Source organism: Gambusia affinis, linkage group LG16 (genome assembly GCF_019740435.1).
Source record: "Gambusia affinis linkage group LG16, SWU_Gaff_1.0, whole genome shotgun sequence".
Classification (NCBI taxonomy): domain Eukaryota; kingdom Metazoa; phylum Chordata; class Actinopteri; order Cyprinodontiformes; family Poeciliidae; genus Gambusia; species Gambusia affinis.
Window position 1 is genome coordinate 13,820,690 of NC_057883.1, and position 18,409 is coordinate 13,839,098.

General features: G+C 38.0%; 2 protein-coding genes across 2 annotated transcripts in view; one reads left to right on the forward strand and one right to left on the reverse strand.

Moving 5' to 3' along the window:
* eipr1 (EARP complex and GARP complex interacting protein 1) overlaps nt 1–13,255 on the reverse strand; it is a 50,493-nt gene extending 37,238 nt beyond the window's left edge. The window contains exons 1-4 of the mRNA XM_044141956.1: nt 13,088–13,255; nt 12,930–13,013; nt 4,718–4,850; nt 3,041–3,197 (exon numbers count right to left, since the gene is read on the reverse strand). Coding sequence (XP_043997891.1) covers nt 3,041–3,197; nt 4,718–4,850; nt 12,930–13,013; nt 13,088–13,129 — 416 coding nt within the window. The 5' untranslated portion in view covers nt 13,130–13,255. The remainder of the gene's footprint in view (nt 1–3,040; nt 3,198–4,717; nt 4,851–12,929; nt 13,014–13,087) is intronic.
* An 82-nt stretch (nt 13,256–13,337) lies between these two features.
* Nucleotides 13,338–18,409, forward strand: part of trappc12 (trafficking protein particle complex subunit 12) — a 29,092-nt gene continuing 24,020 nt past the window's right edge. Inside the window, exons 1-3 of the mRNA XM_044141953.1 lie at nt 13,338–13,418; nt 14,498–15,782; nt 16,234–16,350. Of these exons, the coding sequence (XP_043997888.1) occupies nt 13,360–13,418; nt 14,498–15,782; nt 16,234–16,350 (1,461 nt within the window). The 5' untranslated portion in view covers nt 13,338–13,359. The remainder of the gene's footprint in view (nt 13,419–14,497; nt 15,783–16,233; nt 16,351–18,409) is intronic.

Below are 18,409 nucleotides of genomic sequence, written 5' to 3' on the forward strand. Positions count from 1 at the left end.
CGATTTTCATTCTCATAGGCAGTGAGTTATGGCGAACAGCTTTGACTGTAAGACAAAAGGATCAAGCCGTGACTAAAATCCAAGATGTGGGCCAGTCAATAGTTAGATCCAGAGAAAAATAATAACACACACGCACAAAAGCAGCCGAGATGAAGACGAAATGCATTTCAGAGTATAATGGAGTATGTGGCTGGTTCACTTTCTGAGGAGCTGAAGGCTTGTCAATCTGTCTCCTAAGTTCCTCTAAACCTAAGGGCCAAATGTCATATTTTAGAGCCTAAAAATCTAAAAGGTTTAAAACATAAATATGTCAAAATGGGCATTTTCTTCGTTTCTAATGGGTTTTTTTTTTATTATTATTTTAAAAAGACACCTTTCTTAAAGTCCCTCCTTCAAAATCAGACATGAACTTACATATTTAGTTGAAGACATTGTGTACGATGCTGCATCACCAGAAAAATACATCAATCCAAATGGATAGATTTCTTGATAGAAAATAACTTTTTAGTGGTAAAATTTCATATAGATGTGTAGAAAATTATTAGTGACAAGAAAGAAGTAGAGTGATCAGTTTTGCAACAAAGTTTAATTACACTGCAAGCATGGGCCTACTACTTGAAAGTGAACAGAGTAAGAAAACAAATTTCTCCTAACATGAAATCAAACTGGAAAGAGACAATGTCTATGTTGGAAACACTTTTGGCCTCTGAAATTTTAAACAAGTTTGATCCAGAACTTAAGAGTAATATATACAAATACATAAAAAAGCAAAAATATACATTCAAATGATTTATGCTCAATAGTATTGTCATATGACTTGAATCAAGGAAACATCTTTGTGTCTAATGTGTTTCTGCACTTGATGCAGTTAACCATAATTTTTGCTCCTGCTCAGGAGCTCTGTTCCATCCAATAAATGGGGATCAGCTGCTTCCTGCACATTAGTTATGATTAGAGCTCAGTGATGACTTTGCTTTGAGATTTATTCAACTAGGACAGCTCAACACATAACCGACACTCACAGAATAAGAGGAGATTGTGGTTAAAAATTGACTTATGAACCAGTTACGTCCAAACAGCAAATGAGAAAAATGTATTTAAGAATGTTGAATGTTTTCCTAATAAACCGATGAGCCTGTTTTACTGTGTGAGCCATGAGCTATAGAGGTTAAACGTTGAGCATTTCTTCCAGGGGGTACAACAGTAACACATCCATTTTGACTTCATGTGATTAAATAGGAACCAAATTTCGAAAGATTCACCCTTGACATTGGAAAAGTAACCCTTCCCTTGGAGAAAACTTTAGATCAATGACACAAAAATATCTGATGTGTATGTCAATGTCTTTCGCGACAGTGAAGAAGAGCATAACATCTGGCTCCTCAACATTCAGTGACACTTACCTTTGGTGCAGGACATCTCAAACTTGAACCTCATTGAAAACAAGGCTGTTTCAGTGTTTCCCTATTGGTTAAGTTTATTTATATAATTTACAGGCTGACATAGTTCGAAAATATCTTCCGGGATTGTGTTTCAATGAATAATACGCAAGTTTCACAGCATCTGATAACAGCAGAACTGGATGTGTTGCACCATTGCTGCAGAGGGCTCTGCAATGCATTGTATATGTTTTACAGTGAGTGAGACAGTTGGAGCGTCGTTATAACACACAAAAAGCTGTTTCAGATTAATTTGACATTCTTCTTCCACTGCAGTAAACTATCCGACTGATGGTATCGCGTTGAAATGAGCCAACTCTTCATGAATCAGACTGTAGCAGACACAATGAGGAGAACAAACCAATTCTGAGGTAGATGAAAAACTGATTAAATTTAGCAATGCTTCTGAATATTTATATTTACTTGCTAGTTAAAAAAACAAAGAAAACCTATAGAGAAAGGACCCAAAGCTTTTTCAATATGACTCACTGTAGGCAGTGATCACATTTTTGAGGGGCAAACTTTTTTAGTTTTATTTGTGGAATTTTTTTTTTTTTCTTTTTGCAAGTTTTCCAATATGTCTATGACTTGTTATCCACAAATGGGTGCTGCAACACACTCAGCACTACTTCCTTGTATATAACTATCTGGATTAATGGGATTTCTGAGAATACGATCCTAGTTTCACATGATTTTTGGTTGTAAATTGTATGTGCAATATCTGAAAAAAAGACAAACCGTGTTGAAGAGAAGGAACGACTTTCTAACTACTCTACTAAAAGAATAAATGAGCTCTGTCGATAGTAAAGAACAAGCATTGAGACCAATATCTTTTTAGAAATGTAGTCTTTTTAGAAAGACTAAGGAAAGTCTGCCAAATTGTGGTAGAAAATACTTTATGCCTTAAAAAAGGAGATAATCTTTGCAATCAGTTTACATTTGACAATCTATATTTCTCCTATGAACGTAATACATTGATTTGTAATATCTGTATATTTATTTCTATATAAAAATCTTTAAGAGGGACTTCTGAGTGCTTGATAGGAGATAGTCTATCTGTCCTCAGTGTTGGGCAAGCAACTTTAAAAAGTAATTAGTTACAGTTATCAGTTACTTTATCAAAAACGTAATAGAATGAGTAAGATAGTTACTGTATTGTATAATTACAAAAAGAAGTAACTATTACATTACTTACAAAAAACATGTTTAAAAGCATTTTGGAAACCTTCTTTAAGAAACTTTAAAATATATGTTCACATGTTTATCATAAAGCGGAATATGTGATTATATAAATGGGCACTAGACAGACAATTACAAAGAAAGGATGTTTAAGATGTTCTCTTGCAATATTCTGCTGATCATTGTGGATTGTTACCACACAGTTTCTTAGGCGCAATAATAAAAACAAGTGATGTTAAGCACTGGCTGAAGATCAACAAACTTGAAAAAGATACAAATAATCTTATATTTACCAGACTGGCAAATACAAAGATATATGAATAAAAGTCATTAAGTAACGAATGAGAGCATATATAGTTTACCCTTCAATCACAAGAAGAATGTGATCTAAAGAACTTTCTCTGTTTCAAGGTGAGACCTACCAGGCAGTATTTCTATGGGCACTATCGTCTAGATGACAGAGCAGCTCCAGAGTTTGAGGGTTGTGGGCAGAGTCATCAGGTGACTCGTGGCTTCCCGAGTCCCAGTCGCAGGGCATCCGCCAAACTGCAGCACAGGACACCACCCTGCTGTCACTGGCTACAGGAAGACAACACAGAGACACAGATCTGAACCCGATATAAAAGCTCATGTGTCAAAAACACACCTGAATGTAAGGGTCAGAAAGGGAGACAGACTGCTGTTAATATGCTGTGATGTGGACATGCTTTCCTGCTAATCACACATCTGAAATGAGTTATTTTGGCACATCCATGCCGGTGCTGGAGCTGCTAATTGGAAGCAGGAGAGTAAATGTAGAACTGGTGCAGTAATTGGAGTAAAAGTTTCAAGCTGGAGTGTAAAAACCAATCACAGCACAGACAGAGAGCGAACCAGCCTAATTTCTTTTTGGTGTAGATATTGACAGTGTGTAGGCGGCTTCTGGGCTAAAAACACTGGCATTAAGCCTATTTGTCAAATTAAAAAGAAACACGTGGCTGATGCTCTTGAGTGGTTTTAGACAACCTTGCTTTTGGAGTAATGGGCCAAGCGATCATTACAGAGAAAGGCCTGCTCACACATTTTTTGGTTGCCGCTGAAAGGCTGTATGGAAATGGTACAGTGACGCTCATGTGTATGCGAGTTCATGATTAAATATATTTTATGTGAGTGGGTGGTGTGTGCAGCAGCGCGTGTTTGGCTGTCCAGAGCGGCTGTCACCCTGTGAGCTGAAGCGTGTCGAACCCGGCTGACAGAGTGAAAGACGACTCTCCTTCCCAGAGGTACCCACCCCGTGTCCCACCTTCTTTTACCCCATGTCCCTGTTTGACACGGCTGTCTTCTTCAATATGATGCTTGCACAGAGACTCTGTGTTTAGCCTTGAAAAGGCAGTAATTGACATGTTTATTTTCTGAATCTAAAACTATTAGCTTAGTTTTACATTACCCTTTAAAAAAACGTAAAAAAAAAAAAAAACTAGGATACGTGTCATCATCATGTTTAAACTATAATTACTGATGATGGAAACTACATTTGTACCACTGTTCCACTTGAATGAATTAAGTAAAAATTGCTTAAATAAGCTGTTAATTGACAGAAATAAAACAGTTCAAACTATTATTTATTTATTCACATTTACATTGTTCCCAGTCATTTTAAAAGCAGTCTTAAGGTAAAACATAAGGAATATTATCAGATATTCTTAGTCTATGTCCCTTTTAATTAAGAACCCATAGAAAAGAGAGACTGGACAGATAGATTTTAAGGCAATATAAGTTCCACTAAATCTTATATATAGATCTATCTATCTATCTATCTATCTATATAGATATATAGATCCATGTTGTTTTCAAAATGCCATACATGGAAAGACAAGAAACATTGCGACAGCAGCTTTAAGAAAAAACTTTAGGTTTAAAGGCATGGAACATCTCCTGCACTTGAATAGGCCCTGTTTATTGTTGAGTTGCTGCTAGCTCGACTCATAACACAGCTAAAAGAGCAACTTGGCTACAACACACATGTATTACAAATAACTGAGATCATGCAATATAAGATTAACACAATAAGAAGAGCATGAATGAAGCAAATCGTAACAGATTGAAACCGTAGAACTCACTTTTGTTATAGCAGGTGGTAAGTACAGCCTTATCAGCAGGACTAGCAGCAATGTGCCATATCTCTCCAGCTTGGTGCAGGAGGACATTCTTATTGATGATGTTATTCTCATCATCAAAATCAATGATGTGGATCTGAAACAGAGGCAGAGGCAGAGGTGAGAGATGGTCTCAGAGTGACAAAAAACATTGGGTTCACAATCCACTAAATGTCATTCACCATGTAGAATTCCAAAAAATGTCCTGTTTGATGCAACAGGACACGTCATTTGTCATCTTATTAGTTTTTTTTCCCCTAATACATTTTCGAAGCAATGCTGCATTTGAGACAGTAATATGCATGCTTTTGATGTTACAGAATGAAGGTCCACCAAAAAAGAAATTTGCAAAAAGTCATTAGTTGTTAGCTTAATGCCATAATATGTTATTTAAATGGGCTGCTATAATTCAAAACAACTTCTCTGTATGAGGTCTTTAAATGTACATTTGGATTAGGACATGTATTGTAATTAAACCTCAAGAGCAGATGATGATTTAGCTTTAATGGCACCATAATCTTATGCTTCTAATTTGCTCTGTTTTGTAGCAAAGCTTTTATTTATCTGGTCATTTATGTCATTAAGAAAACCATCTTATGGTAATTTCCTTTTATCATTTCAGACACCGAGCCCACACTCCAACCTGACTCAGAACCACAAAGGCAAGCAACAACAAAACATAACTGTGATTACTCTAGTAGGCTTTAGGATCTCCAAGAGGGCAGTTTCTGAACTGGCACCAGTGAAACACTGACAGCCACAGCATTTAGTTGAACAAATATACATTAATTATTGGTTGGTTGGTCTAGTATTCTTTTCATCATTGATTTACAAAAACAGCAAATTTGAACTTGGTATTTTATGGTGCTGTTTTATAAATGCAACCTTGCTTAATGACACCACAAAAATATGATAAGATAATTTTGAACTTTTGACTAAATATTACACATGTTTCTTGGAATGCAATTCCCTCCTCCTAAACCATGTTCTTTATTGGGTGTGTATAATTGTGGCATTGTACTCATGCTGTTCTGCTAACATCAGTAAATCCAAATGGTAGTTTTTATATTACAGATCTTCATAAACTCTTCAATTGTATGAGTAACTCCAATTTAAAAGAAGGATAAACAATTTTTTAATGTTTCTGAAATCACCATCTACTCCATCAATATGGGATAACTTCTCCTTCAGAAGGTCCTCCAAGCCAGTTAATGACATCACCAAAATTCTGTTATTTTTTCTCACTTGAGATTGACAACTGCTGCTAATTAATCAAACTTGATAAAATTCCCAACTGAAAATTTATTGTTCTCCAATTTCCTTTGCTTAACTACTGTCCTTAAAGGCAAGTGATATGATGATTTTCGGCTTTATGATTCAATGCCAAATTCTGTTCAATTCAGCGTATTTACAAAAGGACAATTTACAACATCAACATCCAACTAATTTCCAGTTATGCACAGAAACATGCTAAAACCATGCTATAAGTCAAAATCATGTCAACATAATTAAATTACATAAGCAGATTACATTCTACATAACAGTGAAATTCAAATCTAAATACAAAACAATTGAATCCAGTCCATAATGCCAGTTGGACTGGAGTTTGATATTGATATGAACTATGTTTAAAAAGAAACGTCTGTGTGATTTCACTAAAACCAAATGAGGACCAAATAGTTTATATAAAAGTTTGACCAAATATCTTTTGAGTCAATTTTTAAATCTAAAAGGATGTGTAACTATTACACATTTCAAAGGAATGCATATATCTTCCAGTTATGTTGTTATCACTAACAGACTACTTGCTTGCATTATTTAACAAATATAGCTAAGACAATGACCAGATATTTCTATAAAAAAAAGTGTTTCCTAAAATCCCACTGGCTTAGAAGGACATGTGGGTGGGCACATTTTGTTATTTGCTTCTATATTGTTTTAATGGATTAACATTTTAATAACTTAGTAATAATTTCTGGGTAGTTTGAGAACTTCTGTTTTTCCCTTCTAACCATAACAACATATTTACATATATTTCCAAAACCTAAAGCGGACAAAATAATTAGAATATTTTACAAACTTTCTGTAAACATCCTAATTAAGAGCTTCTGACCTCAGATCTCTCCTTGAAGAGAGATTAGAATGCTCCTTGTATAATTACCCTGGAGAAGCAGCCTGAAGCATCCCACAAAATCCTCTCCACCAAAACTATGACCAATATAAAACTCAGCTCCACTTCAGAGGGTTTAACAGATCAAGCCATTCTGAATGGGACACTTCACTCCATCCTTTATGAGCCCTGCAATGTTACTCGCATGGAAGAACTCCCATAAACTCATCCAGTCATGAGAAAAGCTAATGACTCAGTAGCTAGTAGAACAACCTTTAGCAGCAATAACTTTTAAGTAATCCTTTTCGGTGTGACTTTTTCAGTCTCTCACATTATTGTAGAGGAAATTTTGGTCCACTTTTATGTACTACGTTGCTTCAGTTCATTGAAGTTTGCAGACATTTGTTCCTGTCAAAATATCTTAAAGTCCCACCACATCATTTCAGTCAGGTGGTCTATAGTAGGGGACTGCAAACTTTTTCAAGCCACGGCCCCTCAATACAGAATTAGCTTTAGGCTGTGTAACTGTTTTGCAAACACAAAGACAATTCCACAAAACATTTAAGGAAAGATGAATATTTCATTATATTTTTTTAACTAGTAAAACATTTAGAAACATTAGATTTTATGATAAAAATTACAATGCAATATATTAAAGCATATATCCATACTACATCTAATTTTTAATTAATTCAAAAAAGTACATCAAATTAAATGCTGATGTGAAGGGTGAGTAATATCTCTCGAATAAATCATCATCACAGTATCAGTGTTTGCATTTTTTATATCACAAAGAACAATCTGGAGTGAAATATTGTCAGCTAGTAATATATTCTAAGTCTTATGAACTTAGAATATATTACTAGCTGATCTAATATTTAGCCAGTTGGACAGAGTTTCTTGGAAGCAGATATTCAGCCTGGACACAAATGACATTGCCCATAAGGCTAAAGGTCACAAAGTGTTGGAAGCACAGAGAAACAGAGAGGAAGAAGAAGATAGGACCATGTCTGCAACTGACATTGTCGCTATTTTGTTTACTAATAACATGTAAGAGTTTTCAATCTCATGCTGCCCTAGCTGATCTATGTCATTGACAAAGACAGAGGAAAGTCTTATTTTGGAGGCATTTATTGACAATATTGGAAAATGTAAATTAAAATCTTTCAGCTTTGCCAATAAGCAATTGAAGATGATCAAGGGGAAATAGAGTTCTGTGCTATTTTTTTCTTTTTCAGCCATTTTATTGTAGATTTCAACCTTGATGTTCAGATGAGTTCATGTTCAACGCAGAGACAGCAAGCTGTGGCTACATATGAAGGAAATGTCATCAGCCCTTTGTCATCATGCTTAACAGTCATATTGATTTTACACTGGGCTGTCCTAGACAAGCCATATTTGCTCAGTCTTTCTAATAACTGAGACCTATACATTCTGTGATCTAATCATCGGGCTTTATTAAAAATTTATCTGACAATGCAATTAAACGCACAACCAAAATACATCATACCAGCTCTGGGAAGATTGGCAGCGGTCTTAAATGCTTCATGAATAATATACCGCTCTATAGGATGGTGGACCTAAAAACATTCAAATGTGATCTGATAACCTTTCAGATGTTAATGAACAGCAAACGCAGTTTCTTAAAGATCTTCATGGGCATTGAGTCAATGCAAGACCGCTCAGTTTGATCACCTGCATCTAGCTGCAACTTTGCCTTTTAAAAATCTAAGAGTATACTTAGATTAATGTTTTAATTTTGTTCTGATGATTGCAAAAAGTGAGATTTTCCAAATAATTTGTTAGGAAATTCACTTAAGTTCTACTGGTATTTTGTTGTGACATTGTTCTTTTTGCCCTTCTCGCTGGGATATATGAAATCCTCGAAAGTTATTTATTCTTATTATATCAATATGTCTATTGTGGCTAGCGTGCAGGACTATGTTAGTTCTTACATGGATTTTTTTTTCAGCTTTAGTTTATATGCCTAAGTTACTTTAACTGTAAAACAAAAAAGCAGTACTTTTGCAAATTAATAATTTTCTACCTTATAATCCAAAACAGCATACATGAACTGAGGTCTCTCCTTGATCAAGAGTTTCCTTGGCCTGAGGGGCTTAGCTGCACAAGCTCCACAAACTAAACTTTTATTTATAAGCGGTTAATGGGAACTCTTCTTTACTGAGCTGTTTTCATTAGATGCAAATCTATTCTGTGAGGTCCCTCAAGATTGTATACGGTTCAGGGCCCAAAATGCAGTAAAACAGTGAGGGTCTCAAGGTTTGATCAGAGACTTAATGACAGTCTCGCCTATGAGAATGACACTTACAACACTTTGGGGGACCATTAATAGGGTTTCAGTGGACAATAACTCCTTGCAGGCACTTCCACTCCCCAATATCGGTGCTACTTTTACGGGCTAAACAAGAGGAAGTAGATGGGGAGTAAGAAGGGAGGACAAGAGCACTGGAGCACCGGCATCCTTCAGCCTCCTCAAAGTCAGCTAGGCAGCTATTAACCTTGGATTGGACGGCATCAAGCAAGAAATTATTACGGCAAGTTATAATTTTATGGTTGTGGGGGAGAAGCACAAATAAATTCAGGCCGGTGGGACAGGGTAATTGGAGGGCCTGGTAATAGGGTCCCCCCCAAATGAACCTAGGTGTAAGAGGAGAGAAGTTCCAGTCCTCCTCCCCCAGGTGATTTATCCTCATTCTTCCAAGCCTGGGGAGTGACTCATAGCCTTCAGCCACTTGGGCACTGAGCCCAGCACTTTTTAATTATGTGGCAGTGGTGGGAGGAATTAAAGCAAGGAGAAGGAGAGAAGGGAGATTTGTAAGAGGAGGGGGCAATAGAGGGATGAAGCCAAGTCGGCTTGTGGCTCCCACTTCACGGGCTTCACCACTAAAGCTCTTTAGCCGCACAGATGACAGTAAGCAGGACAGAGGAGTAGCGAGCGGGTGAGAGGTGCCAAGCTCGGCCGCTTTATCTCGTTAGCAGCCTTAAATGCCATGCCGAGGCGCCCTCCGATCTGTCATTTTCGACTATTGGTCTCTGAGGGATTTGAGAGGTGCTCAGCGAGTTAAGAGAGACATTTCCACCCTGCATTACGCTTAATGGGAGGTGGAGAGGCCAGAAGGCTTATGGATGCAGTAGAAGCTATCAGGGCTGAAATGCCAATTGAAAAAACATTTTTCATGCGAGTTCAAACTCACCTAAGTGAGCTAACCAGTGTTGGCCAGAAAACTTATGCAGAATGGAAAAGAAAATGAGCTTCATGAATAAAACAAGCTGCACAGACTGGGCCCACGATTCAGCTGTAGGGTCATCTGAGAGAAGATGACCTCAAGGATGAATAATGATCCCCCTCAGCTTTTCAAGCTCACGATGCCCTTTGACATCAGACACATTTAAATACATATTAACGATTGGTGGGTTTCTGCAAAACAACACATTGTAGATGGGAGAAAACAGAGCATCAAGTAACATCACTCTTTAAAATTTCTTCATCATAGAGGTAATGAAATGTTGATCGTTGTTTGCATTAGACTACCAGTACCTTAGTTTTAGCCCGTGGCAGAATTTGAGAAATGTCACAGACTATTTGTTGGCTTGTCAATGCGACAAAGGAATTAGGAATGCTGAATAAAGTAAGGACATTACTCTATGCTACTTACTGTAGGCCAAAATTAGTAGTAACTTTAAGTAGTAACACATTTAATGTAAATAAAAAAAAAAATTATATGCATTTTTTTAGGAACTCATCTAACAATTACTACAGATCAAACAAAAATAGTAGTCTTCTTTAAAGTCTTCTTACACATAGTTCTCAGTTTCAAGACGTCTTCCCGTGACCAATGCTAGCTCAGAACAGAGACAGCTAATAACAGTTTTTATTTTCTCATCAATTTCTGTTCTATACTAGGCATTGTTGCATGCTAATAATCCGCTGTTAACCAGTTAAAGCCTTAGTTATGTCTCACTTGTTGAATAGTTTGCAGGATTTTGACTAAGAAGAACTTACTGATTTGAGCTTAAGGAAGACACTGATAGGAAATATATGAAGCTACCAACAATGTGTAACAGAAAATCACACAGTGAGACTAGAACACATTGTCACCATTCCCGAAAGGCTCCGTATTAGCGTCGCTACACAGAACTTGGACTGAACCATGAAGGCATTCAGTGCCAGACTGTTTTCACACTGAAGTCGGCCAGAAAATAGGCTCCCTCTTTTTAAGGCACACATAACGCTTCCTCTTACTCAGAGAGCTAATTATTTCTTCTCCTGTTTAGAGCCAACTGTTACTGTCATCTGTCTCCGTAATGACCTCTGCAAGATGTGCATTTACGCACATGCACCCTTTCATTCTGTTTCCTTTACACGCTTTTAGACACACCAACGGGTTTACAGCCCCAACAGTCAGACAGAAAGGAAAAAAAAGCAGATGAATGAACACAAAGGATCCTTTAGATCGTCTTTTAATGTAGACATCACATCTGAAATATTGGGTGCACATATGAAGACAAACTGAAATAAATGATTTAAATAAATGGCATTGATTTCAAATCAATCCAGGAATAATTTATTGATTACATATCTAGATGGGCATAAATTTCTAATCAAATTGCTTCCCAAAAAGATCATTAATAACTGTAGAAGCTCTAAATATTTGGTTTTCTTGTCAATTGTACTTTCCTCCTGTTTTGTCCCTGTGAATAAATTATTTATACACAATTTGACGTAAACTGGATTTTAACAATGTAATGTTGTGCTATATTAAGAGTGAAATTAGCCTAAATTCACATCTGCTGTATTAGTTTGTTGTTCCATTATACCTTTCCCTACAGGAAAACCTGTTTTCACTGGCTGCGTGGAACACTGAGTCATGTAGCACTACCTGTGCCCTACTTAGTGTTGCAAACTGCCGGTCAGCGGCCTGCCTGAAAACCAGCATACAAGAAATATGTCTGTTTGGAAATACTTGCTGTTGTGAAAAATGCAGAATATGGCAATGTGTAAACTACAAGAGTACCTCTCATTCTAAGTGGAAACGGGCCATTAAAGTGGTGCAGGACATGTATGAGAACTCTGAGACACCAGTGAGGTGTGCTGGAGGAGTGACAGAGGTGTTCAAGGAGGAAGTGGGACTTTATCAAGGACCTGCTCTATGTTCGTTCTTGTCTACTTATGTCATGGACAGACTAACAGATGAGGTTAAACAAGAGTCTCGATGATTTTGATGTTTCCAGATGACATTGTGATCTACAGAAAAAGAGGAACAGCTAGAGAAGTTGAGGTATGCATTGGAAAAGAGAGGAATGAAGATTATATCATAATTAAAATCAAAATTTATAAAAACTTCACGGATATTTTTTTAATTTAAACAAAACCATGCAACAATCCTGTCTTGTATGAATGGGCAAGGTTGATGATGGTAGTTTAATGGTGTGGAGAATATGCTTTTGTCATTGTTAGGGTTCCTTAGATGCTTACTGACTTACATTGACAGCCCATTTTCTGATGGCCATGCTAACCAAGATAATGCCTCATCAGAGCTCAGACCATCTCAAACTTGTTTCTTGAACATGCTTCAACAGTCACTATCTCTTAATCAAAAAGAGCACCTTTGGATATGCAGCTGACAAACTTGTAGTAATGGGATACTGCTATTCCAGTACAGATCAACATCTGTTTCAAACATCTTGTTGACTATCTCACAAAGAAGTAAAGCAGCGTTATGGAAGTAAGAATTAAGGGAAAATGACTGTTCAACCTTTTACTAAACAGTATCTCCTAGTATCTAATAAACTAGGAGAATAACTCTGAGAAACAGACAGAAGAGAAAAATCATTCCATAAATACAAGAACAATTTATGGGGTCAAAAACAAGGCATACGACTCGACTTTAAGACCTAAGATGACGCCAAATTACTTTGTCCAAATACATAAAGCAGTGTATACGTCTTCTAAGTGCTGCGTGTATCAGAAATACATTTATTTTCCATTGGAGAAAATTTACTTTATACCAAGCTTTCCATAAAAATGTTAGATTATATTCTTACTTGATTGTCAAATTTTAGAGACTGTGTCCCCACGAGGAAGCGAATAGCATCAGTCTCAGCTGTTTGGGCCGTAAGTGCACGAGCCTGCAAAAACAATAATCATGTGTCAATGAATAGAGACGAGTAGAATTAGGCGACAGAAATCAGGTATTACCTACCTGAAACTCGAGACCATATATGACAGGGGCATCGTCTTCCATCTTTCACCTTGTCGCCAATTGTTTCTTATCCTTTGAAAACCGATTCAATTAATAATTACCTTGAAAATAACTGCATTTGAGCGGTGCAGCTAAAAACAAATGACAGTAGCATCACTTCCGTGACTTAAGACAAGCTTATAGTTACATTTCGTAAAAACAGCCTGACAAGGTCGCTCCGCGCTTTTCATTTTACGTAGAACAATTTCAAGAATAGTACTGTGTCATCTGTGATGACGCTTTTTTTGCGCGGCACATGCGCATTACGTTTTCATCCGCCAGGGGCAGTGAGGTAAGAATATAGCAATGTGTTTTAGCTTTCGGTTTATTTTTCTGTAATTTAGTCTTGTCGGACTACAAGTGCAATTTGTTGCGTTAATTGAAAAGGCGTCGGTGGCCGTCAGCTAGGCACCAGGTAGCCGTTGAGTGAGGGTAAAATATGGTGAATAGCCGGCTAATGTAGCATTAGCCCAATTGCTATGTCCAGAGAGAAACACTTTGAATCATACCCGCATAACAACATAAAACAACGTACACTGATTTTACTTCTGTATCTGTATATCAGTGGCAATGATATATTTTGTAGCTATCAGAATTTGTACTGACAGGAAGTCCAGGTTTTCAGCTTCCTGAAAGGAAAATAGGGAACATAAGACAAGGAAGCCTTAGGTTTCCTACCCACATCATTAATAATCTAGAAACTAGACATATTCCATGTACTTCTCAGTAAATTCAAAGATTGTCAGAAAGCATATTTCTGTAAAATTGGAAAAACACATATTGCATATCTCACATACAGAGTGATACATTTCAAACATTTATTTATTTATTTATTTATTTATTTATTTATTTATTTATTTATTTATTTATTTATTTATTTATTTATTTTTATTATGATTGTGGTTAAAAGCAAATGAAAACTTCCATGTATTGTTTTTCAGAAAATTAGAACATTATAAGACCAATACAAAAAGGACAATTTTTATTAAGAAATGTCAACATACACAGTCATTGAAAAGACTGTCGACTGTACAGTTGTGTAGTGAACAATCAATGACAAGGAGGTTAGACCACAGTTGTTTTGAAAGAAGCAAGCTTGTCACCCTGTGCTTCCTCCATGATTATTAGATGAACAGCCATTTAAGATTTAGAAAAAGACATCCTTATAGGTTTGTTTCTTACTATTATTTCCTTGCCTTTAGAATCAAACGGATCAATATTTCAAATTGGTTATGTGGTTCTTAAACTGTGCAGAGTTAAAACTTTATTTTTTGTATTTTTAATAAACTGGATAAAAACATATTTAAACATAGATGTTGTGATATAGGGACAAGCTAAATTTAAAATTGTAATAAGTTTGTGTTTCTTCAGGAGCATTAAGATGGACACAGGGGAACCTCATGCCCAGCGGCCCGTGTCTTTGGGCATCACGGTTGATGATGAAGCTGCAGTTTCAGAGCCCGCTGCTGAAGCCCCCAGTCAGATTCCCTCCATAGATAGCATCCTTCCCCAAGAAGACAGCATCGATCTGGGCGGCACAGACTTTGTCACACCCCCAGGAGACAGCAGCATCACACCCACTGAGAGCTTGATGGACAGACTAAATGATCAGATGATGGAGAGCGTCATGATTTCTGACTCACCTAACAACAGTGAGGAGGACGACATGGCTCCAATCGACTCCTATCTGGATGGTGGGGAGCCGGAGAATGCAACTCTTGGAAACTTAGAGGAGGACAGTGAAATTGGACAGAACATGACAGAAATTAAAGTTTCAGTGGACCAACGGGAACAGGAATGCTCTGAAGAGGAAATAACAGAGGAGGAGGCCACACAACAGCAAGTCCCAGCTTCTGTCTCACCTCAAGACGATACTTTGAGTCCAGCTGCTAATACTGATGATGTTCCAGTCAGAGGGATTAGTCCTAAAGATGAGCCAGTGCCAGTGTGCACCATATTCAGCCAGAGCACCCTGCCGAAGTCGTTGGTGCCCGATGGCTTCCAGCCTACCCTGATCAAGTCCCCCAGCTTTACCATGGGAAGTGCAGGTGGAAGTGACGAAGCTGTGACCCCCAGTAAGTTAACTGCTCCCCTAGTTTGTCAGCCCAGCCCTAGCCTCAGTAAGTTCTTTGCTGACAATGGACAAGCCAATCCAGCCTCTGACTTCTTTGATTCTTTTACTGCTACATCATCCTTTATTTCTGTTTCTAACCTGAACGCTGACCTTTCTCCTGGGGCTGGCTCGCCACCCATGCCTCTTACCCCAGAGCACCAGCTCTCTTCAGCCTCCTCCATCTCCACCCCAGGAGCACTTTTAGACTCTGCATCTCCGACGCCGAGCCCAGTGTTTGGCCCTGCTTCCACTGAACCAAACGCTAACTCCCAACCGCTTCCACCCCAGACTGTCCCAGCTCCAGTCCCCATTTCAGCCACACAGGCACAGCCCTTCAACCAGCTCCAAGCTGTGTTCTCAGGGAGCGATGACCCGTTTGCGATTGCGCTGAGCTTGAGTGAGGTGGACAGGCGACATGATGCCTGGCTGCCTTGTGAGGAGACGAGAAAAGTCTTGATATCTGTTGCCACCCAGCAGTACAGCCCTGCATATGTAGAGAGCAACAAACTCACAATGCCTGGGCTGAAATTTGACAACCTGCAGGTAAAGGCATATAATTTTATGTAATTGTTTAATCTTTTCTAAAACATTTTATTACACCAGTTTCATTCATTGTGGTTCTGATCCTTATTTTACCTGCTGACACCTAGAGAAGGACAGATCTCATCCATGTATTGAACCAAATACAATGGATTTAGAAAGTAGCCAGACATTCTACTGCTGGTAGTTTTTATGCATTGGATATACGATTAAGACAATTATTGTAATAACTGCTTGACTGATATGGATTCATGCATTGTCAAGTCAAAAACCTGAACAAGTAGTAGAACCATGGAACTTTTTTTGCAAACAGATGGACTCTAGATGCCCTTAATGCCCACAGTAGATATTTTTAGTAGCTGAGACATTAATGCTCGGCGTGTTGGGGACATAATGTAATGGTAAAAATAAGACATTGTGGGTTAACTGTAATCAGTAATGTTTTTTGATGCAGGGAGATGCTGTAAAAGACCTCATGCTTCGTTTCTTGGGAGAGCAGGCAGCCATGAGGCGTCAGGTCCTCACCGCCAACTCTGTGGAGCAGTCTTTCATCGGCCTCAAGCAGCTCATTGTAAGAGTTTTACAATATTTTTGTTTATTTTTTTGATTATTTTTGCTTTTGTTATGTTCAAATCTAAAAAAGCTGAACATTGTGAAAAGGTTTCAAGTCGTAAAATAGAGTTTTGCACCTTTCCTTTGCTTGAAATAATTTAAACATACAGTGCCTTGCAAAAGTATGTATACCCCTTGAATTGTGATTAAAAAAAAAAACACAAAGCAGTGTATAATAGTAAAGTGGAAAGAGAAAATCTTTCAAAAATATTCTCATTTATAAGGTGTCTTCAAAGTGTTGTACAAGACAAAATGGTGCTGTTGGGGAAAAAAGCTTGTTGTTTTACCACAAGTCACATAAGGGACAAACACAAGGAAGAAGGTGCCCTGATTTTCTAAACAAAACTCCACATCACACCAAACACACTTTTGCCAAGATGCAGAAAGGTGGTGGCAGCATCATACTGTGGGCATGCTTTTTGTCAGTCAGGATAGACAATTGTGTCAGAGTTGATTGGACGTTTGGTGGCTTTAAATATTTTAGACGGAAGCAGAGCAACATCTTCTAAATGTGCAGCTAGAAAAAGACGGAATGGTTTTGCTCAAAGTACGTACATATGATGAAAAGGTGCTGTCAAACTCTTGACCCAAATTGAGATTCAGTGGCAAGACTGAAAAAATTATGTTCACAGATGCTTCTGTTAAATCTGCTCGCATTCTGTTTTGCAAAACTGCCAGTTTCTAGATGGATCAGGTAGAGACAAACCCCAAAAGACTTAAAGCTATAATTTCATTGAAAGGGGCTCTAAAAGTATTGACTTGAGCTAGCTTACCTTCACAAGATAAGCTTGTGAAGGTAAGCTTCACAAGCCTTGTGTTGGTTGATCAGAAAAAAAAAAATTCAGATAAAAATAAAAAATATTAACATTTTATCAACTCTCTATTCTGCAGGTATACCTGATGGTCTGGAAAGTAAACATATTTAGCATTTTATTTAGAACTAATTTTGAGGCTGAAGTCTAATTATTTTAACAGACAGTGACAATATTATTATCCTCCAAAGTATTTATGTTCCAGAATGCAAAAATATTCTATAGGATCTCGTTTTTATTTGAAGGGCACCTTGAATTTTAATGATGTAATGAGCTGCCCACCTCATCCATCATATAAATTGTTAGCCAAAGAGACAAACCTAGATTGGACTTAGAAAAGTTTTGTTCCATGCTGCAGACTTCAGATGTTTGATTTGGAGAATATGCAAGTCTTGCGTAAGGCTCCTCAATGAGTCCCGGTGCTAAACATCATTACTCAAGCACAGGCCCTGTCATCGGGCTGCACTTCACTTTCTGGAGGTAAATGACAAAGCTGCAGTAAGTTACCACAGCTTGGCATTCTCTGGCATCTACAGACTGTCTGACCTTTGGACACTCAGCCTGTAAACGTCAGTGATCCTGCTGAAACTGCCACCAGGTTTGGTCTCAGCTGACTGAAAACAGTGAATCATTCACCTCCTTTCAGTTCAGATTATAGTTCTTCATCTGCTGAGCATAAAAATGCGTGACTTTCTGTGTGACCGTGCAGTCTCACCTCATTCCTTTTTCCTGCTGCCGTCTATCCTTTTTCCCACCGCCACCCCAGCCTTAATGCGTTCCCTCCATCACAATTCATGACCCACACATGACCCTTAGAGACAGTTGTTATTTAAGACATATGCACAGCAGCTTCAGCAGACAGTGTTATAGACTGGGAAGGGAGGGGTGGAGTGAGGAGATGGAGAGGCAGAGATCCACTCGGCTCACAAGTTCTTTTCTCCTGCTGTGCCCATGTATTATGCATGGGACTGCTGTGCATATTTCAAGGGCCTTCTGGACTCGGTGTATATATAAACACACACAAGCTGGTACTTTCAGTTTCCCTTCCACTGCACTATATGGTGTAGGTGAGTGCATGTGTTTGAGTGTATGTGTGAGAAGATCATATGCCGTCTGCTGATTGGTGTGGGTGGCTCCCTGGAGCACCGTCTGAGCGAAAGGGGAAAACTGGGGAGCCGGTAAGGTAATGCAGCCCTACAGCAGAGA